The 19,260-nt window shown below is 46.7% G+C and overlaps 1 protein-coding gene across 8 annotated transcripts in view; it reads left to right on the top strand.

The window, feature by feature from the left end:
* Positions 1–19,260, top strand: part of eps8a (EGFR pathway substrate 8a, signaling adaptor) — a 214,449-nt gene that overhangs the window by 94,038 nt on the left and 101,151 nt on the right. For all 8 annotated transcript variants that reach the window (XM_072471718.1, XM_072471717.1, XM_072471713.1 and 5 more), the window contains exon 2: positions 13,847–13,928. In XM_072471718.1, the coding sequence (XP_072327819.1) occupies positions 13,864–13,928 (65 nt within the window). In that variant the 5' untranslated portion in view covers positions 13,847–13,863. The remainder of the gene's footprint in view (positions 1–13,846; positions 13,929–19,260) is intronic.

The raw sequence follows: 19,260 nt of genomic DNA, 5'->3' as shown, positions 1-19,260 counted from the left end.
AATTAAATGGATCTCCCATTTAAGAAGGAGATGAGGAGGAATGTGTCTCTGGGTAGCAACCCTCCGAATAGTGAAGGCTGGGTCATTGACTACATTCAAGGTTGAGTTAGACATATTTTTGATCATCAAGGGAGATGAGGGTTGTGAGACAGGTATAAAAGTGGAGTTATGGTCACAATCCGATCAACCACAATCTTATTGAATGGCAGAGCAGGTTTGAGGGGCTGAATGGCCTCCTATTTCTTATGAACCAGTTTTCAGTCTGCTTACACCATGTGAGAAAAAAATGGACCACAATTCTAAAATGAACTGTAGCTTTCATTTAAAAAGCAACCTTTATGTTGAAGGCAGTGATTAGTTTTGTAGTTTAGTTCTAACTGCTGCATGTGATTTGATGTCCACAATCTACATTTTGAAAATTCTTTCTGCATCTCAATCAGCCATCAATACAGCCATACTGGGGGAGGCACGGTGGCATAGCGGTTAGCACTGCTGTCTCACAACACCGAGGACCCGGGTTCGATCCCGGCCCTGGGTCACTGTCAGTGTGGACTTTGCACGTTTTCCCAATGTCTCACCCCTGCAACCCAAAAAAGATGCGCAGGGTAGGCCAATTGGCCATATCTTTTTATTAAAACAGTAACAAATATATACAAGGCCAAACGGTACAAACACTAATTTTGTGTTGGCGAAACAGGGTACCCTCCCCTCAGTACCAATGTACGGGGAGGGGGGGGGGGGGGGGGGGGGGGGGGTGGATACTCTGATTATTAAAACAGTTCACAACACATTTCTACAAAAAACAAATGGTACAAGCACTAAACTTTGCGCTGGAGAGACCAGATACCCTCACCTCTGTACCAACAGAAGGGAAAGGAAAGGGGGGTGGTGAGGAGAGGAGGGAAAGGATGGTGGTGGGGAGGGAGGGAATCGAAGTGTTGGTGAAGGGTGGGTGCAAATAGGGCACTGCCTGAACTATCTACGGAGGTAGAAAAATAAAAGAAACTTCAATTATGATGTGCCAGATTCCGGGAGTCCCCCAGAGGGGGTGAGGGGCGGCACAGTGTCAGGTACGAGTGAGACCCGCACCCCGCTACAGAGCGTCTCGTGCACCCTGCGCCCCCGACACTGGGCGGCTGACAGCCTTCGGACAGTCGCCCTCCGGGCCCGAGTCCTCCTCCACATTGAGTGCGGCGAGCGACACGGGCCCACCAACCAACTCAGGGGCTCCCTTGATCCCGCCACCGGGATCATCGACTGATAGGATCTCCTCGGGCTCCTCCCGGGGCCCCGTGCCAGCGGAAGGCGGCGGTGCAGATTCCTGCTCCGCCCCTGCTGCCTGGTCACCGGAAGGCCCCGAATACAACTCCGGAAGCAGTTCCGGGATGGTGGCAGAGGTGCCCGAAGACAGCGGTTGGGACAGAGGGTCTTCCAAACTATAACACGCGAAGAACCTAAGAAGCATGGAGTAATCGCTGACCCCCCTCCCCTGAGAAATTGAGCAAGTCTGGGGTGCTAAATTGTGCTGGGTGGAACGGGCCCTCTCGGGTTCCGTCCGACCCCGAAGCACCCGTCGGGGGACAGCGGCAGCTGCTGGGATTTCCTCACCACCACCCCCACCTCTTTTCTTTCGGGGACTGGGCGTGATATCTATGGAAAAGAACCTGGATTGACGCCATTTGCGCGGGAGAGGGTCACACACCGGGGAGACCTCTATCTCTGGAGGTCTCTCCAGGCTGACTCCTTGTCCCTCGATGCTTCTCTCCAGAATTTGTGGCTGGGACAGAAGACCCTTTGGTTCGAGGTCATGCACCTCGCTACCGCCACCCAGAGGGGCCTGTGCAGAAGTGGCACCAGGCCCGGCATCCGATGGAGAAATGTCACCGAGGGTGTTGCTGGGTGATGGTGGGGTGAGGCGTAATGGCTGCACCCGAGTCAGTAGTCAGGGTCAGAAGGATCCAAACATGACCGCTGGCAAATCGCCCAGTTGGTCTTCCTCTCAGCCTTCCGGCCACGCGGCTGTCCCCTCACCACCACGCCAGTGGAAGTAGAGGGGACGGCGGCACCATTAGCGGCAGTGTTAGAGGTGGGACAAGTTTTTGTAATACGCCCCACCTTGCAGGCGTGGCACCGCACGCCACCCGCAGACCAGAAGATGCAGTAGGTTTTGTCCCCAAAAGGGATCTCAAAAGTCCCTTCCAGTACCACCTCCCGGGCCAGGCAAACAAAGACCTGGCGCTGGAAGGAGAAAATATACTTGAGGGTGGGGTCTTTGAGGCTGAGCGGGAGCGGTATCACCCCTGACTGTACGTCCCCCAGTTGATGGAGGTGGGTGAGGAGGAGCTCTGTGGGAATAAAAGGCAGGACATTAGAGAGGATAACTGTCTCGGCAGTGGCCTCCAGCAGGTCCACCTCCAGGTAGATCCCGCCCACCGTGAGCCCTTTTTCCAGGGCAAGGTGACCGCCCGCTCGGCTCTGAAAAAGAAGAGAACTTTGCCATACACCTTCGAGGCTGCAGCTATGGTCGAAGGGCCAACAACCTCAGCCATAGCACCGATGCAGGCTTCGATTGACATGGTGGGGTGGGCGTAGCACTTCACCCCAAGTTTTTAGGTCATGAGGCGAAACGGTGACCTAATCCCAGGAACAGTGGGGAGGGTGGAAGCCACCACTCCCGCATAGGTTGCTGTAGAGGGCCCCATCACTGGCACAGGCGGCATTGTTGCCACCCCGGTCAGTGGTGGATGATTGGGGGAAAAAGGAGAGGGAGAGAGTAACTGAAAGGGGTGGGGGGGGGGGGGGGTGGGGAGGGAGAGGTTTGCTATATTTACTTTCTATAAATATGGCGGTTAATAAGGTCGCCTTAATCCTAATTGAGTATGCTTTCAGAGTCGCCAGGAATCTCTCGATACCGCCACAAGGTTCAACCGAATACCGATCAAAGAGCCAATACACCAGTTAGTTAGTTCAAAATCAACTACATTATTTACACATAGTATGATTTACTCATGCGCAATAACACTACAGGCTAAACTACATCTATCACTAACACCTATACTTAACTTCGGGTGCCCACTTCGGTCAGAGGAACAATGGCCGTTGTTTGGCTCTGAGGCTGTTGGGTTCGAAGAGGTAACAGGAGTACAGCTAAGGTCGTCCGTCTGGTAGCGAGCGTTGAACTTGAACTTGCTTGCTTCTGGTGGTGCAGGTGGAAGGGTCTCTCCGGTTGAGAGCCAAATCCAAGAGACTGAACCTTTGGCGGGGGTTCCTTCTTATACTCTGAGGGGCTTCGCGCACTTTTAGGCGGGCCTTAAACTTGGTCCCAATTAATTGGGCAGCTTCTTGATCACTGCCATCGATCTGAGCCAATAAAGGGGCGGGTACCTTGATGGCTGGGCGTGTCCTAAATGGCCATTGGCCTTGCTTTGTTTGTGTCGTCTTGGTGGGGTGGTGGCGCCGGAATGTCTGGGACAGAATCGGCTACCTGAGCACTAGTTCTTTGTTCTTCGGAGATGGCCATCAATATGTAAATCGGCCCAGGGTTTCGGTTCCGTCTGCAGTCTGTCTTCCAAATATACATTCAGGCTCTGTGCCTGCTTGTTGCTTTGCATTGTCCATTTTTCCCTGTATGCTCTGCGAGTGTCCATTTTATATAGTGAAAGTGGCCATCCCAGATGGGTACAAGAGAGTAACTGAAGGGGGGAGGGGAGGCACAGGAAGATGGGGCACAGGGGGACAGACCACGGTGTGCCCCAAGTACAAGGGAGGAAAGAGGAGGTAGGAGCAGGAAGGCACAAAAGGCAGGACGGTGCCGAGGAAAGTCTTGCGGGCTGGTCCCCAAAAAGGTCTTCGATCCAGCAGCGGGTGGGTGGGGGACAGGGTCTTCAGCCCAGCAAGGGCCCAGCAAAACAGTCCACGGATATTATCCCATCTCGGTGTTATCGGCAGATAAAACAAGATAAAATCCAGTTGCACCAACCTTCCTCTCCTCTTCGTCCCCTTCCAAGTGTTGCAGCAACCTGTTTGCTGGGAGACCTCAGGCCCTAGGGCTCTGTAGATGAAACAGGCAGCAAACTACAAACAGTCCCAGCTCCAAGGGTCCTGCCGATGGAACAGGCAGAAAACAGACCCGGACCCTCCTCCTCTCCTTCTGCTGCAGGCTCTGGAAATGCAGGGAGGCAGACAGGCAGTGTTTCAATCCAGTCCCAGGCTGGAACTCTAGCCACTCTGTCATGATGTCCACATCAGCATATCATGGTGCAATCACACATACTCAGATGCACTCAGTACACATTTCTATTTATTAGCATGTAGGCACATATCCTTTGTGAAAGGGGGGGATGTCATGATATCCACATCAGCATATCATGATGCAATCATACACACACTGATGGACAGGCAGTTGGACCAACCAGTACACACACAACATCGCAGCCAATCACCAGTGAGAGCACATGCACTATAAAACAGGGAACACCACAGTTCCCGCTCATTCTACCAGGAGACAGCTCAGAGCACAGAGCTCACAGCGTGCCACTCAGACACGGACCATGTGCTGAGTGCCTCACTAAGATAGTGATAGGGCTGGGTCCACAGATTAGCTGGTGAAGCACATACCCAAGCCAGCAGTTAGTTGTTACCGTTGTTTAGACAAAACAGAGTTGTACCATCTACAGCCGTGTTGGATCATTTGTGCATCAGAACACCCAACATGACACACTCCAGGCCAGCCCAAACCTCCACCTGTGAAGACTGCTTTCCCTCTCTTGCAGCTCCTTGCAACATCCGGTGAGCTTAAGATAAACCAGGCAGCAGCAAATGTCATCCTCCCTCTCTCCTTTCTCCTTCACCCAGGCAATTCAGCAACTGCCAGCTCTGGACACAGCAGCCACTAAATGACCTCTTAATTGGAAAAAAGAATTGGGTACTCTAAATTTATATTTTAAAAAAACGCTGCCATACTGGGCAATAATTCCCAAAAGTGACTAAGTCAAGGGCAGATATTTGCAGTGGCACAAAATACTTTTAATTTTTGATTTAGTGAAAAAGGAACTATTTTTCTTTCTTCAAAAACTATTCATAACCGTAAAATGGCAACCGACTTGGTACTAGCTCTGTGTGCGTATACGTGAGAGAGAAGTGCGTTCTGTATTTTTTTCCAATTAAGGGCCAATTTAGCGTGGCCAATCCACCTACCCTGCACATATTTTTGATTGTCAGGGTGAGACCCATGCAGACACTGGGAGAATGTGCAAACTCCACATGGACAGTGACCCTGGGCTGGAATAGAACCCGAGACCTTGGTGCAGTGAAGCAGCAGTGCTAACCACCGTGTCATTGTGCCACCCAAAGTGTGTTCCCGTTGATGAGCAGTCGAGTATCATGTTGCTTGGGCTTTGATGGGAACTTGAAGGGTCCTTGTGATATTAAGATTTGGCTGAATAGTTCCCGGATACCTTAATAATCTTATTTTGCATTTAATTCACTCTCTGACATGCTCAGGTACATCTATGCTGCATGGGTCCAGCCTGTAACCTCTGATATGCTTAGGTGCGTGTTATAACCCGACCGGAGTGTCTGTAACCGTAGTCCCTGTAGCCTCACCTGAGTACGATCTCTCTAGATGAGGGGGCAGAGACACCCCCTTAAGCTAGGGGCCTCTGGGGCTTAAATACCCCGACCTAAGTATGGGCAGGACACGGGAGACCCTTTGGGGAGTACGAGGTGGAATGTCATAGGTGAAATAAATTTGAGTTTTTCTTAAGTCATCGCGTCAATGTCGTTGCTCGCCTGGAACTTTACAGTGCATCTATGTTGCATGTGTCCAGCTTGTAACCTATTGTCGAATCGGGAGCTGCAGCATAAAAGTTTTATATTAAGGGAATAAGTTTAAAAGGCTATACATGTTTAACTCTATTTACTATAAAGACAATCATTGAAATTTCCAAGAATATCAAGTAATCATAAAATCCTTTTAATAAAATATTCCACCATTGCATTGTGTTGAATTATTGAAAGAAATTGTTGAAAAAGTTGCCACTATTTAAATTTACTAATGTAATGTCACTTCACTCTTCAATTCGATACTGGTGTAGGAAAATTGATGTTTAATGATTTGTTTTAATTTAGTTTACTTACAGAATGTCCACTCAAATACAATTTTATGCTGGATTCTGGGCTACAAGCTCATCACATGATTTGGCCTTAGCACCATACAAATTTGACACGAGACAAAGAACATATGGCTCTTGAGATTGAAGATCTGCCGAGATTGAAGATCTGCCAAGATTGAACAATTACTGGCATGAACTATCCACCTCCCTAGCAATTAAAATTATCAGTTCTGTTCCCAAATTCAAAATCCTATTGTGCAAAGAAAAACAACCATTAAAACATTCAGCCTAATGCAGTAAATTAATGCAATTCCACTTATGATGTTTGAAGGAAGTCACTTAATTTCATATTGATTTTAGAATTAAGTTCTGTCATTAACTTTTGCAACTCTGTAGTTCTTTGATCTGTAAATTGAATACATCATTTTTAACACACCAATCTCTTTCAAGCATTGATATGTATTTCATATAGACATTGGGTAATTTCTGTAACTGTAAGTTTAATTGACTTGTACCAAGCACTGACAGATACCACAACAGCATAGTATAGCAAAGCAGTTGTCTCAGCAAAAACACACAGATAAGTGCCTGTTTTAATGAAGTCAAAGTAGCCATAAGACATTACATGCTGTCTTGAGTAAAAGCAGACATGAAAGCTGTTCTCAGGAGCAGCAAGGTGGCGCAGTGGGTTAGCACTGTGGCCTCACGGCGCCGAGGTCCCAGGTCCGATCCCGGCTCTGGGTCACTGTCCGACAGCAGGGTCGTTCTTGGCGCTGCCGGTTCAAGAACCCCTCCTGCTAAATGCGTCCAAAACAGGACACACCACCACCCCGTTGAATCACACCCTATATATTTCAAAAGAATTTGATAAATATACTAATTAGTTTGAAGGTTATAAGCAATTTTACAATTCTATGCATTGTTTTTAAAAGGAAAGTAACCAAAGAGAAGTAACAGCAACCTTCAAATAACCTACCCAAAACACTGATAAGCGTCTGACGTAATACCAATTAAATGAGGTTTTGAGAAGATGTGCTCAAGGTATCAATCATGGGGGCTGGGCAGCGTATTTCCCCATCCTGAACAAATGGGCAAAGAAGCACTCAAAACATTCTTTTACCTTGGCACGAAGCAACAGAACAAACCCTAATGAGAGGGACGGACCGACAAGAAATTGACACTTAAATCCCAACAGCGCAGGAGGAGGCTATTCGGTCCAAAGTCTGCACCAACCCGCTGAAAGAGCACCCTACCTTGGCCTGCACTCCGCTCTATCTGCTTATCCCCATGCATTGTTAATGTCACCAAGGGGCAATTAAGCATGGCCAATTCCCGAAGCTGCACATCTTTGGACTGAGGGGGAAACTAGAGCACCCGGAAGAAACCTCCGCAGACAGAGGAAGAACATGCAACTTCCACACAGGCTCCCAAGGTTGAAATTGAACGCAGATCCCTGTTCTGTGAGGCAGCAGTGCTAACCACTGTGCTGAGGGCCAACCGAGGGACTATGGGAAATTACATCAATAGCTGACCATCACTCTCAAGAAACCAATTGGAAACTGATCATGCCCACCTCGATCAATCACAGATGGATCACTCATCCTTAAGCCAATTAAGAATTTGCCTCCCCTCATTTAGGCCAATTAGAACCAATAACCTCTGCTCACTCTGTGGGTTGTGGCTTGGAATGAGTTAATAAGCAAAAGCTTTCACCTGAGCTAGTTCTGCATTAAGTTTGGAACTGAAGTTTGTTTGTCCAGAGGGAAGCAGAGGTTACTGGGAAAGAACAACAGAGATAGTGTCAACCTGCACCCACGGCCGAACCGGAAAGCAAGACCCATAGTGCGCTAGTCATGTCCCCCGCTCTATCTTTAAAAAAAAAAAAAAATCTTTTATTTGGCAATTCTCATATTTATAAACAATTGTGTGTGTATAATATATATACACCACACGTTTCTTACCCACGTTAATTTAATTTATTATACAGAGATGTTTATTTTTTTCTTTCTTTTAATTGACCCTATATACATTTCGCCGCCCTCTGGATTGGTCTATGGTGTCTCTCTCCCCCCCCCACCCAACCCACCCACCCATTGACTTCAGCTGTACTTTGCTTTTATTTTCAGGGAGGGGGGGGGGGTTACCCCTCCCCTCCCCTCCCCTCCCCTCCCCTCCCCTCCCTCCTCTTCTCTTTTGTGATTCCCCCATCTTCATTCCGTCTCCTTCCCCCCCGGGTTGTGCAGTTCTTTGGTTCCTCATCTATCTTGTTTTTTTTATTCTTAACTTGCTCTTCGTTGCTGGCCTCGAACAGGTTTTGGAACAGGCTGGTGGGAGTGAGCACCACCTTTGTAGGTTCTTTTTTTACTTCCTCCGCCAAGCTGGTCAGGTTCCACTTGTGGATCTGTGTCCAGTCTCTGGCTATCTGGATCCCCAGGTAACTGAATCTGTTCTGGGCCGTTTTAAATGGGAGCCCCTCCAGCTCTGCAACCCCCCCCATTTGGGTTCACTGGGAATGCCTCACTTTTGTCCAGGTTACGTTTGTAGCCCGAAAAGGTTCCAAACTCCGTCAGGATCCGCAGTATTGCCTTCAGTTCCTCCTGTGGCTTCGAGACATAGAGGAGCAGGCCATCTGCATAGAGTGAAACTCTGTGCTCTCTGTCTCTTCCCCGGATTCCCTTCCAGCTTTTTACCTCCCGCAGGGCTGTCGCCAGGGGTTCGATCGCTAGCGTGAACAAGAGTGGGGACAGGGGGCAGCACTGTCTTCCTCTCTGTAGCTGGAAGTATTCAGAGCTGGTGGTGTTAGCTCGGACACTCGCTTTGGGAGTGTTGTACAAGAGCTTCACCCAGGCGGTGAACCCCACTCCTGGCCCAAACATTTCAGTACCTTGAGGAGGTACTTCCATTCGACACTGTCGAAGGCCTTTTCTGCGTCCAAGTAGACGATCACCTCTGGTGTTCTCTCCCAGGTGGGGGGTCTCATTATTACGTTCAGCCTGATGTTCACTGTGAACTGCCTACCCTTGAGAAAGCCCGTTTGGTCCTCTGCGACCACCTCCAGTGCACAGCCTTTTGGCCAGGACCTTTGCAAGTATTTTCACGTCCACATTCAGTAGTGAAATGGGTCTATATCATCCACATTCCGTCGGGTCTTTATCTTTTTTGGGTATCAGTGTAATTGTGGCCTGCAGTAGCGTGGGGAGCAGGGTGCCCCTTGCCAGTGGTTTTGTGAACATGTCCCTTAGGTGTGAGGCTAGGACTGGCGCAAATGTTTTGTAGAGGTCAGCCTCAATTGGTGCTTCCAGCTCCCCCTTCTGTCTTCCCTCACAACTGGTAGTTCCAGCCCGTCGAGGAACTGTTTCATCCCTACGTCCCCGTTGGGGGGCTCGGAGGTGTACAGTCCCCGACAGAAGGTCTCAAATGCCCGATTGACCTCCTTTGGTTCTGTTACCAGTCTGCCTTTGCTATCCTTTACCTGTGCTATTTCCCTTGTGGCAGCCTGCTTTCTCAGCTGGTGAGCCAATAGGCACCAACCTCGTCTCTGTGTTCGTAGAAGGTTCCCCAGGTCTAGCGGAGTTGGTACACTGCTTTCCTGGTGGATAACAGGTTAAAGTCCACTTGCAGCTTTTTCCTCTCCGCCAGCTACTCTATGGTCGGGGCCTCGGAGTATTTTCTGTCAACTTCCAGAATGGAGTCCACAATTCGCTGCCTGGCCACCCTCTCTTCCCTATCTCTCCTTGCCTTGTAGGCTATGACCTCTCCTCTAATCACGGCCTTCAGTGCCTCACAAAACGTGGAGGGTGAGACTTCCCTCTTTTTGTTGTTGCTAACATAATCGCCGATGGGCTGTAATGCTCATGTCCCCGCTCTATCTTTGACAAGTATCGGACGTCAGGGTTGCACAGTGCTGAGGACCTGGGTTCGATCCCAGTCCCGGGTCACTGTCCGTGTGGAGTTTGCACATTCTCTCTATGTCTGCGTGGGTTACATCCCCACAACCCAAAGATGTGCAGGGTACGTGGATTGGTCATGCTAAATTGCACCTTGATTGAAAAAAATAATGGGTACTCTAAATTTATTTTAAAAAAATCTTTGATAGATATTTACAACTAATTAAAGATCTCATTAAAGATTTCCTGAGTTATTTCAAACTGTCTCGCACTGTAAATTCAATGATAATCTATGATTAATCTAGGACAAAGGTTCGGCACAACATCGTGGGCCGAAGGGCCTGTTCTGTGCTGTATTTTCTATGTTCTATGTATGTCTCCTGTTAACTAAACGGTTAAAATCTCAAATAAGCACAATTAGAATTTATGTTCAGGACGGCACGGTGGTACAGTGGTTAGCACTGCTTCCTCATGGCATTGAGGGCCCGGGTTCAATCCTGGCCTTGCGTCACTGGCCGTGTGGAATTAGCACGTTCTTCCTTTTTTCTGTATGGGTCTCACCTCCACAACCAGAAAAGTTGTGCAGGGTAGGCAAATTGGCTACGCTACATTGCCCCTTAATTGGAAAAATATATAATTGGGTACTCTAAGTTTATATATTTAAAAAAATGACGTTCAAATAATACATAGTACGTACAAAGGTAAGATTTCTGATCGTATCTTTCCATGTTGTATTTTTCTGTTGGGCAAGAGTTTTGGCCATGGGGGAAATCTTATCGTTAGAAACAAGTGAGGATATGCAAAACAGTCCTGGAAGGAAACGGCTTCAAATGTTTCTAAGAATGTTGACAATGCATAAATGAACTGAAAGGAAAAGAACCAAATTGAATTCCTATAAGAAAGAAACAAATTGTATTTATATAGCTATTTTTATGGCCGCTGGCTGCCAGTGAAGTACTTTTTAAAGTGTAATGTAGCAAATGAGGCAGCCAGTTTGCACACAGCAAACACCAACAGCAATGTGATAATGATTAGATAATCTGTTTTTGTCATGTTGATTGACAAATGGATATTGACCGGGTTATCAGGGATAATCAGGGAAGATGGTGGTGAGCCACCTTGAACTGCTGCAGACCATGTGGTGTATGTACACCCGCAGTGCTATTCGGAAGGGAGTTCTAGACTTTTGGCCAGTTGGGATTTGACCAGCGGCAGTGAAGGAGTGGTGATAACGGTTCCAAGTTGGAATGGTGATATGGTTCTAAGTCAGGATGGTGTGTGGCTTGGAAGATAACTTGCAGGCGGTGGCATTTCCAAGCATCTGCTGCCCTTGCCCTTCAAGGTGGTAGACATCTCCATTTTGGAAGGTGCAATCAAAGGAACCTTGATGAGTTGCTGCCGTCTATATTGCAGGTGGTACACACTTCACGCTGGATGCAGTCGTGTATATTAATTATTGCTTTAACTTTGTGAATGACTATTCACAAGAGGTGCAGGACATTCAAACTATCTGCTTAAAGTTCCTTTAATGCGTCCTCCAGCAGCTAGATTGAATATTAAAAGTGGAGGCGTCCTCACATTCAATTTAAATGAATGCATGTTCTGGGAGGCACATTTAGCTGGGAGGGGCTGGTTTAGCACAGTGGGCTAAACATCTGGCTTGTAAAGCAGAACAACGCCAGCAGCGCGGTTAAATTCCCGTGCCAGCCTCCCCGAACATGTGGTCACTAACTTCATTTGAAGCCTACTTGTGACAATAAATGATTTTCATTTAATTTCATTTTGCTTTTTGTTCCAAAAGTTGCCTCCTTGTGTTGTAAACTATTGTTGAATGGTACTTGTGAAGGAAAGGTGGATTACATCACTGTAGATGTTACATTTTAAAAATAATTCCAATCGCAACCGTAATTCTTTGGACCTTGGCTGTCTCACAATATGAGCGTAATGCATTCAAACAAGCTCTGTGTTATTGTTTGAGTTTTATTTTCTGTTTGATAGCACTGCGTTGCCTTAAAAGGATGTAATTCTTGATTGCGACTTCTGCTAATAACCTTGTGCTACTTGCTTCCCTTCAGTCGAAATGGGGTGCAGTGTGTAAATGGGCCCATCATCTAAAAGAGAGTATTCTTCAAATGAAAAGGGGTCACTTCTGATTTTTATTTTTGTAAATGAATTGAACCGTTTCATGTGCTCGAAAGCTAGTGGAAAAAATGAAATCGACCATTTAAAAATTCAAGAGCATTGAAGAACAGCTTCCCTTGGGAGTATCATTTTCATGCGCAAAGAAATCTTGGAAATGTAATTAGAAAACAAGGCATTGAAAATATATTTGTAGGAGGGGTTGGGGGGAGTATAGGTAGGGAATATACAGTGAATGGTAGAACCCTCAAGAGTATTGAAAGTCAAAGAGATCTAGGAGTACAGGTCCACAGATCACTGAAAGGGGCTACACAGGTGGAGAAGGTAGTCAAGAAGGCATACGGCATGCTTGCCTTCATTGGCCGGGGCATTGAGTATAAGAATTGGCAAGTCATGTTGCAGCTGTATAGAACCTTAGTTAGGCCACACTTGGAGTATAGTGTTCAATTCTGGTCGCCACACTACCAGAAGGATGTGGAGGCTTTAGAGAGGGTGCAGAAGAGATTTACCAGAATGTTGCCTGGTATGGAGGGCATAAGCTATGAGGAGCGATTGAATAAACTCGGTTTGTTCTCACTGGAACGAAGGAGGTTGAGGGGCGACCTGATAGAGGTATACAAAATTATGAGGGGCATAGACAGAGTGGATAGTCAGAGGCTTTTCCCCAGGGTAGAGGGGTCAATTACTAGGGGGCATAGGTTTAAGGTGAGAGGGGCAAAGTTTAGAGTAGATGTACGAGGCAAGTTTTTTACGCAGAGGGTAGTGGGTGCCTGGAACTCACTACCGGAGGAGGTAGTGGAGGCAGGGACGATAGGGACATTTAAGGGGCATCTTGACAAATATATGAATAGGATGGGAATAGAAGGATACGGACCCAGGAAGTGTAGAAGATTGTAGTTTAGTCGGGCAGTATGGTCGGCACGGGCTTGGAGGGCCGAAGGGCCTGTTCCTGTGCTGTACATTTCTTTGTTCTTTGTTCTTTGTACTTACATAGGCCCTATACACACTATACATATGCCAATTGTGATGCTTTAGTCAAGTTGCATGTTGTTGTGAATCAGTGACTGCAGTCTGATAGTTTAGACTGCAAATTAAGGCTCCAAAACAGCGCAGTTTGTCAGTTTGTGTGCTTCTGTTGTCCAGTTTTCACTATAGAATGCACAGCGGGTAAATTGTTCGGGCAGGATAATTAGCTGCTTTGCCTGGTTTTGCATGAGTGAAATCACATTCAGTGTTGACAGATTTGTTTCCCTCCCCCCAACCCCTCCACGAAGCATGCATTTTTACGTTGCAAATTACCACCTGCTGCATAGTTTGTCATTTGAATTTGAACATTTCCATATACCTTGAGTTCTGTTTTACATTCGAAATAAGAGTTGTGAGCTTGAGTGCGTGTGATATGCAAGCAAATAATGTTTGAGTAATAATCGACATGTGGGTCCCTGGTCATCAAAATATAATCCCTGTAGATTAAGTGCTCTGAAATTACAACAGCATAGATTTTTGCTGCTAGTTACATTTGAGTATCATTAATTTTTGAACCAGTAATGAAAATAAAATGTAACGGTATGATGAAATAAATGTGAATTGTGGAGTAAATCTATCATTTATTTGTACATCAGAATTAATGGTGCTTCATATGCTATGCAACACAATATTTTTAATTTTGTTCACAAAGACATAATTGCTACTTCTTTCAAATTACAGTTTGAGACTAGACAAAAATGAATGGACATCTGTCGAGTTATCACCAGGAAGGATTCGGATCCTACTCTTCTCCTCCAGTGAAGTATGTTTGCCAAATTTTTCAAATGAATGTTTATCCATCTTTCAAACATAAACCACACCTTGGCTTTGCGCCATTTTGCTTTTGTGTTTTTTCTTTATATTTCTGGAAGATGAAGAACTGAACAACCCAATTTAGCTCGCAGTTCACACACATCCACTGGATTTAATTTTTCTTGCTCAATCACATTGAAAATATTTGGTGACCTACAGAGTCGCTGGAGTAGATTGGAGTTTCCGAAGGAAGCAAGTTATCATGTTTTTTCCCATTCTTCCTCCCCTCCCCAAGTTCTCATGGTAGTCAGCCATGTTCAGAGTGCATATTAATTTCAGATTTTGTGTGTCTCCTCGTAGAGTGCTGTTATTAAGATCCGTAACCATTGCATGCTCTTTTGCTCAAAAGTGTGAAGGATTTCATTGTTATGTTGGGGATTTATTAGCCCTATCTTGTATCTCATGTCAAATCCTCCAATTCCTTTCTAGTATTTGGATCAAAAGAGGTTCAGGGACTATAGGTAATGGTTAAGTTTACCAGAGGCATAAAGTCCTCATGTGGCGACTTCAGTTAGGGCGCTGAGGACCTGGGTTCAATCCCAGCCTTGGGTCACTGTCCGTGAGGAGTTTGCACATTCGTGTCTGTGTGAGTCTCACCCCCACAACCCAAAGATGTGCAGGGCAGGTGGATTGCCATATCCTTTTATTAAAACAGTAAAAAATATATACAAGGCCAAACGGTACAAACACTAATTTTGTGTTGGCGAAACAGGGTACCCTCCCCTCAGTACCAATGTACGGGGAGGGGGGGGTGGATACTCTGATTATTAAAATAGTTCACAACACGTTTCTACAAAAAACAAATGGTACAAGCACTAAACTTTGCGCTGGAGAGACCAGATACCCTCGCCTCTGTACCAACAGAAGGGAAAGGAAGGGGGGTGGTGGGGAGAGAAGGGAAAGGAGGGTGGTGGGAAAGGCGGGAGTCAAAGTGTTGGTGAAGGGGGGACAAATAGGGCACTGCCTGAACTATCTACGGAGGCAGAAAAATAAAAGAACCTTCAATTATGATGTGCCAGATTCCGGAAGTCCCCCAGAGAGGGTGAGGGGCGACACAGTGTCAGGCACGAGTGAGACCTACACTCCGCTACACTCGTGCACCCTCCGCCCCCGACACTGGGCGGCTGACAGCCTTCGGACAGTTGCCCTCCGGGCCCGAGTCCTCCTCCACAGTGAGTGCGGCGGGCGACACGGGCCCACCAACCAACTCAAGGCCTGCCTTGATCCCGCCACTGGGATCATCGACAGGAGGGATCTCCTCAGGCTCCTCCCGGGGCCCCATGCCAGCGGGAGGCTGTGGTGCAGATGCCTGCTCCGCCCCCGCTGCCTGGTCACCGGAAGGCCCCGAAAATGACTCCGGAAACATTTCCAGGATGGTGGCAGAGAAGCGGTTGGGACAGAGGGTCTTCCAAACGATAATCCGCTAAGAACCTAAGAAGCAGGTGGTTATCGCTGACCCCCTCCCCTGAGAAATTGAACAAGTCCGGGGTGCTCAATTGTTCTGGGTGGAACGGGCCCTATCCGTTCCCGTCCGACCCCGAAGCACCCTGTTTTGGGGACAGCGGCAGCTGCTGGGATTTCCTCACTATCCCCCCGCCTCTCTTCTTTCGGGGACTGGGCGTGACATCTATGGAAAAGAACCTGGATTGACGCTGTTTGCGGGGGAGAGGGTCATACACCGGGGAGACCTCTATCTCTGGAGGCCCCTCCAGGCTGATTCCACTAAATTGGCCCTGAATTAGGGGAAAAAAGAGAATTGGGAGGGTTCCTGCTACTACCTCTTCACCTGATGATTTGACTTATGATGTGACCCTTTATCCAAAAACATTGTGTTGCTCTCCATGCAGAATGATTCATCTCCACCAAATACATTGGGTAAATTATTACATTGAATCAGCTGCTATTTATTCCTGAACAAATTAACATTAGTGCCTTGTTGACCTTTTTAGGCAAGTTAATTTTTTCAAGATCCAGGAATGTATCTATTTTAAAGTTGTTCAGGAATGTTCTGACTAAAGACTGATCACCAATTGGAATAGCCAAATAATGTATAAACATGTTAATCACAAACTGGGCAGAGCTGATTTTGTGTAGAAATTCTGTATACTGCTTAAGCATGGGAGATTTAGGATTTGTTTGTTGCTAATGATGCCTTCTGTAAATCTCCATTCAAATAATGGCAGCTGTGTATTTAAAGAATCAGCAAAGAACCATTCACTCTGTACTTTAAAAATATTTTAAATGCAGTGTTCGTCATTTCCTCAACTTAACTTGAGCCATGAGAATTTAAGGAAGTGTTAAAAGCAGTGCCTGCAGTTACTTTTTCAAATTAGCAGTTACTGATATATAAAAAGAATTGAATCCATCTGTACGTTGCTGAAGCTCCACTTTCTGGGATTTGATTAGATTTGTCTGTAGCAACCAACATGACTTTGGTTCAATGCCTCCAGTCATCAGGTTTGTCTTCATACTTGGGTCTGCACTCAAAAGAGAGTATAGAAACTTCAGATTACTGTCCAAGCATGATTTGTTGGGGAAGATTCTTCCACAGCATGAAACAAATCACTGAAGGGGATTAACTGGCCATTATCTCATTGCTCTCTGTGATCTTCCTGAGTGCAAAAAAGCTGCCTTGCTTCCTACGTTGCGATGGCAAAAACACTGGAAGAACTCTATTGGCCGTAAAGTGGTTTTCCTGAGGATGTGAAAGGCTCTATACAAATGCAAGTGCTTTGTTTTTTTGGCTCTTTCAATTCACAACCTGCAGTACCGTATTCTTACTGCCAGACTGTACAACCGACTTTGTAGGTCCTGGTTTGAGACTCGTAAGTGCAGTATTGTTAAGATACCTGATTAGACCCTAACACATGTTAGGATAGAGGACAAGACCCCCCCCCCCCCCCCCCCACCAAATTATTTTTGTGTAAAACTTTTGAGGAAAGGATACTTCACCCCAGGAGCGATGACTCTGATCAAGAGGTATCTATTATGTTAAAACAAACTTTCCACAATTAACCACATTAACATCAAAGAAAATGGCTTTACAATTATCAGTTTAACAGTTCCCAAAGGAAAAACTTACACTTCCTATCTATACCTGCTACTAATTCCAATTAAGCACCCAAGACAGTTTAAATGGCATTTATAAATAAAGTTAACAAAGTAGGTTTACTTGCTCACCTTCGGAGAGCGTTCCTTTCAGGACCAGATTAAGTACACTTCTGCTCAACCTGGCAGCCTTTGGCAAAACTGCTGTTCAACTTAAAATCCTTCTGCCTTGTCAAACTTGAATCCTATGACAAACTGCAAAACTACAGACAGACCTGGCTCCTCCCATTGATCACATCTGTATCCCACTAATATCACACAACCTGCTTAACGAGGACTAAATACAACTCCTCCGACAAATCTACTCTCCAAGCAATCTTTAGGAATCATAACAGCATCCCAATAACCCTTTATCTGTGACCAGGTAAGTGGTTAAAAACAATTGTGACCTTGTTTTACAACTGCCTAATTACAGCTTTAGCAGACATACTGCCTGTATGTATTTTAAACCCAGAGTTTTTTTTAGAACATTACTGTCGCAAATGTGACACATAATGTATATCAATTTCTACATTCATCACAATATTGCCACATTCTTTGTCATTCGTGAGGGCTAGATGGGCTAGACCTGTTTCAAGTTTCCCATATCCGTTAGTACTACTTGCCCTTTCCCATTTTCCGTAGTCAACAGAAACAATTTTTGTTGTGCTAAAGGTGTAAATATTCAATGTTGCAAGATACTTCACAAGCACATTACAAAAAAAAGTGTGACACCAAGTTGCATAGGAGATCATTAATCAGATGTCTATTACTCAGTCTATTTGAAGAAGACAAGATGATTCTTCCCATAGCATCTGCAAGAATACAGCGATGAGCCCTATTGCTAGTGGTGTATGAGTACGTATTGGAGCCTCGCCTGGGCACATTGCGAATGCGCATGCTCTGAGCCAGCTCCTGTTGCCAACGTGCCCCCCACCGAGGGCTGATGAGGTCATATCCACCCTTAACGTCATGGACACTTTGCTGGTCACCGCTGCCCAGATACACGACTTGGCAGAAGGACCCAGTGTTTAAGTTGCACTCTGTCGTCCTGCACGGCCGTCAGCAAGCGAAGCTACCCAAAGAGCTACAAGCCTTTGAGCAAAGCAGCAGGAGCATGGTGTGGCGGACAGCATCCTCCCGTGGGGGGCCCGCATCGTGATCCCAAGCCAGGATAAACGGGCCAGACTTGCACAACGGACATGTGGGGTGTCGAAAATGAAAATTCAGTGTGGTGGCCAGGGTTTGATGGTGAGATTGAATGACTGGCCCAGCAGTCTACCTTGTGCCAGAGCAGCAGAGACTCCTGCTGGCTGCACCATTACACGCCTGGGAATGGCCGGGCCAGCCTTGGGTACGCCTACATGCAGATTTTGCCAAACATTTCCAAGGCTCCATGATCCTGCTTCTGGTAGACTCCCATTCTAAATAGCTGGATATCCATCAGACGGCATCCACCATTTCGAAGGCCATTATTGAGAAGCCACGACTCATGTTTAGCACCCATGGCTTCCTGGAGATATTGGTAAGGGACAATCGTATACCGTTCACCAATGAAGAATTTGCTTACTTAATGAAAATGAACGGAGTGAAGCACATCCGAATGGCCCCATACCACCCTTCCTCAAACGGCCTTACCGAGCGAGCGGTGTAGATCTTCAAGAAGGGTATCAGGAAACGGGCTTTTTAAGGGTATGGATAGGTTGGTTTCATAGTTTGTCTGGGAAATTAAAGTGGTTAGGATTAGGAAGACTGTGCTTCAGAGGGGGGTGCGGGGGGGTGTCATCTGAACTTTTTGTAATATTACTGGGTGACTAATGCAGGAAAGGTGCGGAGTTGGAGTAGGAAGACGAAGGCTTTGTGGGTGAGGATGGAGGTGGGTTCCCGTAGGGATTGGGACTGCAGGCTCTGGCAACGGCCCTGCTCCAGTTTGCCCAGGAAGGTATTCGGGGAGTCCTGTGGTGGTTGCCACGCTGAAAATATGCAGGCAATTTCGGCAGCACTTTAGATTGGAGCAGTGGTTGAGGTTGATGCCGATCCGAGGGAATCATGCGTTTGAGTCGGGAGGATGGATGCGAAGTTTTGGGACTGGGAGGAAAGAGGGGTGAAAGAGATGAAGGATTTTTTTTTTGGAAGGGCGGTTCGCGTGTTTGGAGGAGTTGGGGGCGAAGTTTGGGTTCCTGTACTGGGAGGGA

This window comes from Scyliorhinus torazame, chromosome 13, assembly GCF_047496885.1.
Source record: "Scyliorhinus torazame isolate Kashiwa2021f chromosome 13, sScyTor2.1, whole genome shotgun sequence".
NCBI lineage: Eukaryota > Metazoa > Chordata > Chondrichthyes > Carcharhiniformes > Scyliorhinidae > Scyliorhinus > Scyliorhinus torazame.
This window is presented reverse-complemented; position numbering and strand designations above follow the sequence as displayed.